This window comes from Aptenodytes forsteri, unplaced genomic scaffold, assembly GCF_000699145.1.
Source record: "Aptenodytes forsteri isolate BGI_AS27 unplaced genomic scaffold, ASM69914v1 Scaffold236, whole genome shotgun sequence".
In the NCBI taxonomy this organism is placed as follows: Eukaryota; Metazoa; Chordata; class Aves; order Sphenisciformes; family Spheniscidae; genus Aptenodytes; species Aptenodytes forsteri.
This window is the reverse complement of record NW_008794456.1, coordinates 1,608,076-1,620,289: the sequence shown is the minus strand read 5'-3', so window position 1 is coordinate 1,620,289 and position 12,214 is coordinate 1,608,076. Positions and strand designations below refer to the sequence as shown.

Sequence of the window (12,214 nt, the reverse complement as noted above, 5' to 3'; positions counted from 1 at the left end):
CCCTGGGCAGCCTGTTCCAATACTCCAACAATTCCAATGTTCTGTTCCATACTCTGGTCTTAGTCTCTGCACTGGCTGTGGGGATGCATGAGGCGACGGTGGCATTTGGGGCTGCTTATCTTCAGATCTGGCTGTGATGAGCAGTCCTGGTGGCTCCCCAGCCGCTCTCCTTCCCAGACACTGTGTTTTGAAGAACGGTAGAAGTCCTACAGTGGTAGTAGAGCTGTCTTCCCCATATCCCTGCAGTGAACCCCACTCATTTGGGGCTAGGAAGGAGGCTAGCAGCAGTTCAAGCAAGCAAAGTCATTACTTCTGTTTTTTAAAGGACTTGGGAATGAGCAATTTTTCAGGATCTGTGCATGGCCTCTGGTCCGGTCCACCCTCACCCCATCTTACGTCATAACAAATGGACAACTGCTGGATCGCTTGTAATGTGGCATCATGGTGTTTGCAGCTCTGCTGGTGAAGGGTTTAGTCCAGGGTGGAGAGTGCTTGAGGCTGACGTGCAGAACGGCAACTTCTCCAACCCCTGGCGCTGTCAGTGGACTCCCACTCAGATTTGTGGGATCCCTCTCCATCCTTTCAAGCTGTCCGGGAACCCTTGCCTCTGTCCACGTGCTTGGACAGCTCTGACAAGGGTTGTTGATTCTTTGGCTTGTTGGAGCTGGTCAGTGGCTACCATTGCTGTCCTCTCCTAGCAAATGGATGACAGGAGGCATCATCGTGGTTGAAGAGGACTTCTAGACGTGCCCTGTCAGCACAACGGGGAGATTGCTTGGTACATCCTGATCCCGTCACCACTGACAAGGCACGAGGACACCAGCCTTGAGGACTTGGGCCATCCACCTGATGCCTTATGTCATGCTACCTTTGTCCCAGCCTCACCCATCATCTCTGACCTGGAGCAGGGTTGAAAGCCACCTGCTCTGCTTTCGAAACGGAAGTAAAGCACAGTCGAGCGGTTACAGCACGAGCTGGACTTGAGAGGGGTCTGTCGCAGCCCGGCTAACAGCTCACACGGTGACTGTGGGTGTTATTCCTCCTCTCACAACCCGTCCTACCAACACCCTGAGGTCCCCATTTGTAAAGAGAGACTGCGCTTGCCTGCCTTGCTTGAGAGCTCCTGTGAGCAAGGTGTGCCCCTTCCCCTGCAGTGTCGTTTGGACGCACAGCAGTTGGGATTATCACCCTTTGCAGGGTGGCTGCTGCATCTGATGAGTGCAGAGGCTTTGCAGAGCTCCTGAGTAGATTTTACGATCTTTGCATCCCGAGTATGGTGCACAGGTCTGCCTGTTCCTTGCAGGAAGGTAGCATCAGGTCACTTCTCTTTCCATCACGCTGAAAAGCAAACTCACTTTGTTTAAGCCCAGAAACAATCTTTCGGGTGGAGAGTGAGGCAAAAATAAATGAAAATGTAATTCCTCCTTAAGTGACAGAGAAGGTGCATTCAGATACCATCTCCTCGCCTTCCCTTTTGGCTAGTGGAGGGGCACAAACTCTGTGGTGTCTTCCAGGCAGGTGGAGCCCAGCTCTTGGGCTGAGGCAGTGCAGGAACTGATGCACAGTGGGCCAGGAGCATCCCTGAAGCGTCAGTGGTAACCCCAGACACTAATCTGGGGGCTCCTGGGCAGCAATATGCCCCTCCGGGCAGTGGATGTAGCGACCCCAATTACATTGGACCCGGGTTAAATTTCCCCCAGCTGTGCCAACACCTGGCAGCCGGGAGCTTCGACCCACAGCCCTCTCAGTGTGGACTGAGCTGCATAGGTGTGGGCACCGGGGACCTGTTCTGTATCTCGGCCGAACACGTGTCCTGGGGCTCCTTATCTCGTCTCTGGGTGGAAACAGTGCTGGAAAGCGCTGTGGGCTGCCTACTCTGCAGGACGCTGGCTCTCCTCTCTCTTCTTGGAGCAGGTGAGCTTTGAGCAACACAGGCACAGAGGATTTAGCTGTGTGGAGCTGACTAAATTTGATAAGTGGGTCCCATCCCCATAAAAACCATAGGGAGAGCCAGCCGCGTCACTCCCCAGCTTGGCAGGGTGTTAACTGTCCAACCTCCTTGTTCTCCTTAGTCCTCACCCAGTGAAACCCATCAGCACTGCGGTGCAAGAGGTCTCCAGCGAGAAGAAGCAGCAGCACAGGTCCAGCCTGACGACCGCTCTGAGCAACGGCCTAGAGAAGCTGAAGACAGTCACCACGAGCAGCGTCCAGCCTGTGGCCCCATCCTCTCACCTGGAGAAAACAGACTCAAAGAAGTTAAAGGTAGGAACCTGCTACTGAGGTGAGAGCTGCGTTCCCACCTGCTTGAGATGTTCTATATTTGGAGACAGAGGTGTAGAAAACTGGTGTTGGAGGAGGTAGAACGGCGTCCTGCCACAGTGTGAGCGGAACCATGTGTATTAACCCTGATATCCTTGCTCCTGGTTGCCCAGCCTCCCACTGGCTTCCCTCCATGACCTGGCCTCTGGACCTTCTCACCCCATCGTTCTTCTCCCACTGCTTGCTTCGGTTTGGGATTTTTATTGTACAGTGTGTGAGCGAATGCCTGGTTATCTGCAAGACATGAAAGATGGAGGATGTGATAGCTGCCTGATTGAAGGCCTGAAGGGTTTTTTTCTGCTGACAGAGGCAGAGGGAAGGTGCTTCCTGGAGCCTTGCTCAAATGTTGCTTGCCTGGCTGTATTTTAAATGCTGGCATGTTGAGGCAAGCGGAATACCTGTGTGATGTGTCTGAGGGCACAGTCTTACGGGGTTGCCTTCTCCTTCCCTGCTGCTCTGTTTGCCTCCCCAACTTGACATGTAAAATGCTGCTGCTGGGGTTCACCTCGTCCTCTGGGAGCTCCTGAGGGGTCTTTTGGCTCTTAATTCTCTTCTCCTGCCATCATCCAGGCCTGCTGCTGGAGGACTGGGAAGCCCCAGAGAGGGGGAGTAGCTAATGCCAGGCCTCATTATGCCAGGCTAATGGGCTCCATTGTGCCTACGCCCTTAGCTTCTAACTGTTGGGGGAAAGAGGTTTGACACAGTCTTTGGGGAAACCCTGTTAAATGATTCACTCAGCCGGTGGAAGTGCTTAGCAGTCACCTCGAGCCGTATGGAGAGGGCTGCATTGGCCTGGATGTCTGGGCAGTTGTTCTGTCTCCAGTATTTTTGGGCGACTGCATGGCACGTGGGAAAGCTGCTTTGTAAAGACACAACATGATAGCTGCACAATGTCTCCAGCCCATCAGGTCAGATTTGGAAAGAAGGCAGACAGAGAAAACATTGATTGCTTTGGTTGTTGCTGCATCTTGCAAACACTAAAGGGAGCAGTGGTTTTCATTTGACTCACTGAATGTTCCTCTTGGTTTCTACCACAGGATCCCACCGTACTGGACCAGTCAGCTAAGTATTATCACTTGACCCACGATGAACTCATCCAGCTCCTGCTGCAGAGAGAGAAGGAGCTGAGCAAGAAGGAGGAGCACATCCATGAACTGGAGAACTACATTGACCAGCTGCTGGTGCGCATCATGGAACAGTCTCCCACGCTCCTCCAGATCCCGCTGGGGGAAAGCAAGACCAAGTAACCTCTCTCCAGAGACCAGCATCACTTGCCTAGAGCACTTCTCCAATAAACAGGCTGCAAACATCCCTGCACTCCCCCCTGCTCTTACAAGAGGGCTCCAGTGGCTTCTGTTCGCAGAGTTTAGCAGGAAAGGTTATCTGCTCCTTCCCAGCCCAAGCTTATCCCAGCTCTGGCTCCAGGGAACTATAGGGTGGCGGGTTGTCATCCACCCTGTGGGGAGGAGCAGAGCCTTCCACACGAGGCAGAGGCCTTCTTAGGTTCCTGTTGTTGTGACCAAGTGGCCTCTTCTCAGGCACTCATCCTGCCAATGCTTTAAGTGGTCCATGGACATTTGAGAGCTGGAAACCAACCTCCTCGCCCATGGCTTCATCCTGCTACTGCTGCTCTTCTGCCCACGCTCCACATCTCTTTTCTCTGAAGTGGTGTACCCTGGCTGATGGATGATGTTAAATTGGTTGATGACATCGGTGATGCTTAAACTCAGTACGGGTCTACCACCGAGTTACTGTCCCCTGAGCCTGCTCGGCAGGGCAGCTAGGGGAAGGGGCTACTGTTGGATGCCTCTTTCCCTTCCTGCCCCATATGTTGTACCCCCAAATGAAGAGTCTTCGTCTGAAGAGCCAGCTCCAAGTTGTGCCAGTATCTGACCGTATGGGAGATGCTACACAAAGCGACAGCGCCGGGGTCGGAGGCCGTAAAGGACTCAAGCCGACGTCACTGCCTGATTGTGAGCGGTGCCGATTCCTTCGCTGTGTGCATGCATAGTCTCGATGCTGCCTCAGTTACCCAGCTCAAAACTGAACTTGCAATACGGGAGAAGGGCCAGTGATGGTTTGTGCACCATCAGTACTGCAGGAGACCTTCTCGCACGCCACCCAACCTGTCACCGGGCTGGCTGGCACCAGTGTGCCCTGGGGGGGACTCCTGTATGTATAAACCACAGCTGAATTTTCTACTCAGTATTACACTCCCTCTTTCCTGCGTCCACAGGAATTGCTTTCCACTGGCTGTCCCCCCCACCATTGACTTTCTGTCATCTTTCTCAATGCAACAGGAAAATGCCATTGGGACCGAAGCTCGTGTGCAGAGAAGGAGGTCTGACCGCCTGGCCACCTCTATGCATGACATCCTGCTAGGTCAGGCAGCTGTCAAACACTCTCTGTCAAAGCTAGCAATTCAGTAATCGTCGTAGACCCCCTTCAAGCCAGTATTAGTGCCAAACACCGCTTGAATCGTATCACATACACATGCCAGCGTCAGCTCTCTGGCGGCTTGGGCCCACCCTTAGGCATTGTAGGCCACCTCTCTCGGGAGTTGAATGCTTCTTGCTGCTAACTGTTGAGTGACCGTCCAAAGGCCTCTGATTTATGCGGTTTAACAACCGTGGATAGTGTTAGCCTGAGGCTGGTGAGCGATGCTCCTGGCCACACCGGAGTACAGCGCAGCTTTTGATTTGGAGATGCTGTGGAAGGATACAGAAAGGATGTTGCTCCCTCTCGTTCTGCCAGGATTTTGACTAGAGAAGGTGCCCGTGCGGGCGGAGGGTCGGTTGGCGTGGGACTTGAGCTGTCTTGACATGTAAGGCATCTTCTCTCTCCTGTACATCTCCCAAAGTTACTGGATTCTTTTAAAACCTTCGTATTGTATACCATGACTTTGAAAAATCGTGCCTTTTGCAATAGGATGATAGCAGTTTCCTACCAAAAAAGGCTCTGAAATCCAATTCTCAGTTCAGCGCAGCCCATCTTGGGCAGCTTTCTCTTCCGTTTGCCTGCTAATCTGAACTAGGGTTATTTTTAAACGCAGACAGCAGAGCCTTCCCATCCCCGTGTGTGCAGGTTGCTTTTGGTCTTTGGCAGGAGTGCTGCACGGGCAGCTCACGTGACACGGGAGGCAGAGATATTAAGAGATGACACTGGAGGAAGAGCAGGCCAAATGTTCCAAGACAAAATATGGCCGGATAAAGACAATATTGGGTCATGCTCGAAGTCTGAGGTTGGAGAAAGTAGGCTGTCAGAGTAAGAGGTATCAGGTGAAGAGGAGATTTGGCGTTGCTGTCACTGACAACGTTTGGTCATATCTAGCCTGTAGACCATCACAGGAGAAGGAGGATTTGTCACCTGGGAAGATACTGGCTACGAGCCTTTAGTTCCTACCTGCCTTCGCCCCTCGTAGGAAGTAATCTGGGGTTTCGCACTTCTCTACTTGCGTCTTCATGTTCCTCCTCCCTCTGTGTGTCTCAGGTGCAGGGACTTTGTTTCTGGTGTACAATGTGAGGGTCTGAGGGAAGGTGTTTCTCTCTCCTTATAGAACAGTACCAGAAACATCTCTCTGCCTGTATAATCAAAAGATCCTATGGCCTGAGAGCAGCGTTCCTTTTCTGGGTGGATATCTCTCGTGGAGAAGCCCTCCCTTTTATCTGAAAGCAGGCAGGGAGGAGTTGTGGACAGCCAGAAAGCAGTCCAGCGTCAGAAGAGCGGCGTGGCGCGGGCAGGAGGGCCGGGAGAAGGGGCAGCCCTGCTGACCGGTGGGGATGCTGAGCGGTGAAGGCTTATGTCAAGCGGGCATTAGTAAGGGGGAGGCGTAGAGCTGAAATCTCACACGAAGGCCAGTGGCTCACGCTGGCTCTCCGCTCCCTGAAAAATAGCTGCTTCCTGGGACTTCTCCCCCGTCACCGATCGGCGTCGTAGGTGCTCCCCACACACAAGTGCCAATGTTTATAAGGATCTTGCTGCACCTCCTCCCTGCCTTCTCCCCCTCCCTTCCATCGCGTTTCACCGCCTCCCTAATCCCCCCTCTGCCTTAGTCAGCTCTGCCTTTTTTTTCTCTCCAAAGCTTGAATGTTTTGCACTTTATATATTCAAGTTAATCTCAGAGCTACAGCAGGCTGTATCGGGTGTACGGCCTTTTCAGCAATACGTGCTTCCTCCCGTGTCCTGCCTCCGTTGCAGCGGCGCACCACAGTCCCCGAAATGCCTTCCACCGCAGGAGCCCGTGCCGTCTCGGAGGAGGCTGGAGCAAGCAGGGCTAAAATGTTCTCGCCTTGACTTTGCGATAGCAGAGCATCTCCAAAGGCTGAGGCAGGGGTACGGCACGGGTACCTTGGCATCGCACATGAGACGGGGGGCTATGGAAAAAAAACAAGCGGTGAGGACAGCCAAGGCTGCCCTGATGTTTCGTGTCTGTCCTCGAGCGTTCAGAAGTCCAGAGCTCTCTACAAATGACGACTTGTGCTTAGGAAAAGGCATCTTAAAGATGCTTCTGTCTTCGTTCTCTGTTTCTCCACCCCGCTGTCCTGCAAGTGTGGGGTTTTTTCCCCCACCACACAGTTTTTATTCTCTGAATAAGAGCAAGCAAGTTTCGCTACGCCACACAACAGCACTGAAGCCGGAGTCTGCATAATTTTTTTGTTAAAACCTCTAAGTTACCAATGGGAAATGGTTTTGAGGACCTAGATGTTTTCTCGTAGAGGGGGGGATGAGAAAAAGAAGCGGGGGAAACGTTCTCAAGTTGCTCATGTCCCGAATCTCCATATTTAGCGATTTATTTGCAAAAATAGGGAGGCGAGCAGCACTTCTGGTCAGTGTGCAGGGTAACACTCCGAGGTCTGTCGCTCTTTGCTGAACCAAGCAGACGAAAGGGTTTTGATGGGCCAGCAGCAGCTTTTCACTGGTTCCGTTTTAAACACGGCCATAACAATTACTCTGGATTTTTCTTTTGCCTCCTGGTCTTGTCTTTCTCTTTCAGTGCTCGAGCTGTTTCACAAGGTCTTCCGCAGGGTGCTGTTCCTCACAGCTGTGCTCTGCTTTTGTTGTCAGCCCACAACTGGGTTTCTTGCTTTTTAAGAACTCTGGCCAAGTGATTTATTTTTGCCTTGACTGGCCCTTCTGGCCCAGAGTCATGGGCCAGAAGAACCGCCAAGGTATATCCTTAAACTGGAACTAAACCTGAAGGGATGCGGATACTGAAGTGTCACGTAGACTCAGCCTTATGACTTGTCTGTGAAGAAACCGCCGTGTGTTTCGTGTTATAAACGTGGGGTGGAAAAACATCCCAAAACGGGAGAGAGAAGCGTCAGGGTTTTCGGAGTTGTTGATTTCCCTGTACTTCACGTTCGCAGGAAGTGGGTTCTGTGTGTTTCGTGTTTTAATAGTTGCAACTAATGTTTATAAAGAGCTTGTTATTTACGTTTTAAGCACTTTAAAAAAAAAATAAAAGTTGTTCAAGCTGTTCCTAGATACTTCTGATTTATTGACAACAGCGTCTGTGCTGATAGCGCTTGGACAGTGAGTGACATTTATCTGTTTATTTTCTGAAGTGGGATGACGGTGTCCAACTTCTCCGGCAGCTTTTCCAGCGTCGTTAACAGTCCCCAAGCACCCGCCGCCGCGGTGGCTGCGGGGGGGTGGTGGTGCTGCAGGGTTACCTTGAGTTCCTCTCCGAATATTGCCCCTGCCTCAGTTGATCGGTGCACCTGAGGGGGTGTAAGCTCCTCTTGGCTTTCTTTGCGTGTGCCTTACAGTCGTGTTGCGTGCTGAGCGACCGCAGGAGCTTGGCTCGGGTGGCCACGCTGCCCTGGGGGATCGGATCTGCCTGCAGCTCCCTTACTGCTCACTGTTGACTTTGCCCCTGCGTAGCCAGAGGGTAAAGGTTATTACTGCATTCCTGAGGATTTGTGGAAAATCAGCAGCTGAGTAGAGGAGAGAGACCCCACTGCAGTGTGCTGGAGGAAGAAGAAAGGAGAGCTCGTGCTGCGTGGTAGACGCAGGGGGGAGTTCAGCCTCAGGGTGCCTGGTGAGGAAACCCGGCTTCCTCGGCACCGCTGCTCACAGGAACGAGCAGCTTCTACCCGCTCTTCGTGGGCATAAAGCACTTGCGTTTCTCCCCCGCCGTGCAGCAGACCTTGCTTGGCACAGGACTGATCCCCAGCCGAGACCTTCGCCTCCAGCTCCTCTGCCCTAATCCCACCCACCTGTTTTACCACTCAGCTGTTTTCCTTCTCAAGGCCCGCTGCTTTCTTCATTCGTGCCTTTTCCGTCAAAAAAATTAACTCCCTTTAAGCTTCGGGAAATGACTTTGCTGCTCCAACAGAAGAGTTTCGTCAGCTCTAATCCTGGTTTATTTTTCGTCCAGCTGGATCGCAGGCCGTTATCGAGCTCAGGACCTGTCTGGGGGGATCATGTTAGCCCTGAAAGCCTGGATGGGCTGGGGGGGGAAATGTTAGGCACGCCGCTTCGCAGGATCAGGGTGCTGAACTGTGTGACCCTCTGAAAGACTATCCTAAGAAAAGACAGCCTGAAATGACTGGGCTAGCGTGGGCTTCCCCTGGCTGCAGAGGCACAGGGGATAGAGCGGAGCAGCAGTCATTGGGAGGCTGGGGGAAACAGAATCCATCAAGTCAGGAAAAAAAAAAAGAGAAGGATTTTAAGACCTTAGTCCTGCTAAAACTGCCGTACGTGATTATATCGGGTGTCTCTGCCTGCTTGAAAGCTTAAGCACAGGCTCGGGACTGATGCAAGTAATTCCCGTCCCTGCAGGAAGAACTGGCTGGGTTTGTTGTTCGAAGCCTGAGTTTTGCTGCCCGCCGCAAGTTTTCTTAAAATCTGGCTTTACAGATGGAAGCCGACAAGAAATGTTCCTGTGACTTTCTCCCTGAGCCAGCAGGCGGCCCAGCCCCGCAGCCAGCTGTCACGTGTGGGGTGGCCGTCTGAGACCCCCAAATCTCCCTCGGTTTCTAGAGGAGTTTGCTCGATGTCTGGGGTGCTTGTTCCTCCCCCCCCCCAATGGAAAGAAATGTCAGTGTTGACTTAACAGTCGTCGATCTGGGGAAGCAAACCCCCCCCTCCTTCTTCCCCAAACCAGGGAAATGCGAGTTGTCAGTCTAAATGGATCTGGTTAGACTGATATCAGCCAAAGAATTGATATTCTTTCTGGTATTTAACCAAAGAAGTGATAGTCTTATGTCACTCCAAATGTGGTTTTAGATAAACAGATTCTCTCCCCTCTGTTGTTACAAAACATTTAGTGTGTCAACATTAGGGATTGTATCAATTATCTGGCTCTAGCTGTAATGGGAGGGAGGGGGATTTCCCTTGTGTAGAGACAGAGAGATTTGGGTTATCATCCATATTTATTGGAGAGATTTTGCTGCGTTGTGAAGTACAGGATGAAACCTTTAGAAAAGGAAGAGTTGCCTTGTAAAGCATTAGTCACAGCAAAATGATTTTATTTTTCCTTTTAAGACAAGTGTTAGGGCTCCAAGCGGTGTTAGACCCTGCCTAGAGGAAAGCAAACCCGAATGACGTGCTGTTCTTCAGGATAAAGATCGACATCGTACGACAAGCGGAGGGATAAGAAGGGCAGCGGTAAAATGTAGCTGCGAGCGCTGTGGCTGTGCTGGGGGGGTCAAAAGGAGGTTTAAGCCACGTGAAACCCTGCCCTGGTCACACAGCTGGGCCAGCAGGCAGCAAGTGCTCCCCAGTCTGCACTGCAGACGGGTTTAATTAAAGTAAGCAAGCCATTAACTCTGAGGACGCGGTGCAAGGACAGCAGTGGGTACGCTGCAGTAAGCAGGATTTGTTGTTGGACCAGATCTTTGCTCATCATCTACCCGTTCCTGGGGAGAGTCGCGTTTTCATGCTTGCACGCAAGAAGGCAGGGAGAGGGCAAAAGGAGAGGCGATGCTGGCTGCCAGCAGCCTGTAACCCTGAGGGAGCAGGTTGGTGCAGCGCAGGAACAACTTGATTTTAACAGTATCTCTAAGGGAAAAGGAACAAGAAATGAGAAAAAGTCACTTTTCTGTTCTGGTAGAAGCTCCTTCCTCGTGCCGGCGCGAGGGGTACATACGTGCGCTTAGCATGCTGTTTCGGGCTGTGTGTTACAGCGTCTGCTCCCACGGCAGGTTAAAGCTCCGGTAAAGCACGGTTCACCTCTTCCCACATAACCCGAGTGATGCCACGGGGCTTCCCTTCAAGAAAACGCGGCCAAGGGGCTGAGGCTGTAAGGCAGCGGGCGGTCTGAGGCCAGGCAGAGTGACGGCAAGACAGCACAAGACGCGGGGGACGGCACAAGCTCCCTGCCCGGGTGACGGCTCACGGAGCCTCTCACCCACCGAACGGCCAGCTGCGGTGGGATAAGTGCTCTGGACACGACCAGAGGTATTGTACTTGCGGCAGGCTCTGCGCCGGGCCCCTTCTCTGCCCCTTTTCTACCCGAAACTGCAGGAGATTTGCGATTCAGTGAAGGGGGTCAGTGGTGAATTAGCCTAAAAGCAGAAATTGGTTTTGCAGATGGAAAGAGAGCGGAAGAAAAATCAGCACCACATCCATGAAGCAGAACAGCAGCATCCCCACAGCAAAACACCGTGATGTTCATATTTTTCCCTGTATAGCAAAAAATAAGGGATTTTTTTTTTTTTTCAGGTATATTGTTTAATTCCTCCTTAGATGGAAAATCTGTTTCTGACCTGCTCTGTAATGTTGCCTTTACTTCTGCTGTGCCAAGCCTTCCTCTTAGACCCTGACTGCCTTCCTGCTTCATCCCCATCTCCAGTCTATTTGCTGGCCCTTTGCTCTTCCTCCGAGAATTGATCCTAATCCTCCGAACAATTTCACCGGCATTTGAAGGGCCAGACACTTCTTATTCCACTAATCTAGGGAAGAGGATTCTGGAGATCGCTTCGTAGGCACCCCTTCTGCCCCCAGCCCTGCGCGACCTCGCCTTTATCTCCACAAATCGTAACACTGAGGCAGCGGACAAATAAGTCTGCATCAAAGTAAACTTATTATTTCCAGGTTTCCTGTTCTGTATTTTTAATCACGTATTTTAAAGGTCAATAGCAATTGTTAGGCTCCCATCAAAGTAAGAATATGTATTTCCACAAGGAAATGATGAAATTTGAGGGTTTTTTCAGAAGCTGTTGGGCTTTCACCTCTCTGTGTGTTATTATTTGCTCAAACAATTTCAGAATTAAGGCAAACGCCTGCCTTCCCCGTCACGTTCCTGCGCACCCTCTATCACCACCCGTATTCTGGCTGCCGTGTCGGTGTCACTGAGAAAACGGCGTTCGCGTTCAAAAAAGGAAGAACATTTTGGAGCGAGTCCCTCGTGAAGCGGTCAGAAACGTGCGCCACGAGGTGCATGTGCTTTTAGGACAGGAAGAACGGAGCTCTCTCGTCCGGGCGCCGACGGTTGCCTCAGACGTCTCCGTTAGTTGCTCAATTCAACCGTTATTTCACAAAAAGGAGAACAGACAGGGAGACGTGGCACCAGAGGCAGGGGAAAGACTCTCGCATGCGGTGCGTGGCCCTCGCAGAGCCCTGACGCCGCGCAGGGCTACCCTGGGCGGGAGCAGTTGGGAGGCCCCGCTCTACCCAAACCCTTTGGCCGCTCCCTCGGGGCCTCACGCTCCCCTCAAGTGGCGGCAGCCTGGGCAGAGGGAGCCAGCCCGGGGCTCAGCCCCGCCGCCATGGGGGCAACTCCCCCCCCCGCCCGGAGGAGAGCCCCCTCTCCCTGCTGCCCCCCGGGGCTCCCCTCAGGTTCCCGCCAAACCACATTTCCCGTCGTGCCGCGGGCCCCGCCCCGCTGCGGACTCCGTTTCCCATGCCGCCCCGCGCCGCCGCGCCCTCCCCATTGGCTGGCCGGGGGGGG

At 52.6% G+C, this 12,214-nt stretch overlaps 1 protein-coding gene across 1 annotated transcript in view; it reads left to right on the top strand.

Annotated features, from left to right (window-relative positions):
- RAB11FIP5 (RAB11 family interacting protein 5) overlaps nucleotides 1-7,749 on the top strand; it is a 47,523-nt gene extending 39,774 nt beyond the window's left edge. Inside the window, exons 5-6 of the mRNA XM_009290715.1 lie at nucleotides 2,073-2,262; nucleotides 3,357-7,749. Of these exons, the coding sequence (XP_009288990.1) occupies nucleotides 2,073-2,262; nucleotides 3,357-3,566 (400 nt within the window). The 3' untranslated portion in view covers nucleotides 3,567-7,749. The remainder of the gene's footprint in view (nucleotides 1-2,072; nucleotides 2,263-3,356) is intronic.
- The last annotated feature ends 4,465 nt before the right edge of the window (nucleotides 7,750-12,214 follow it).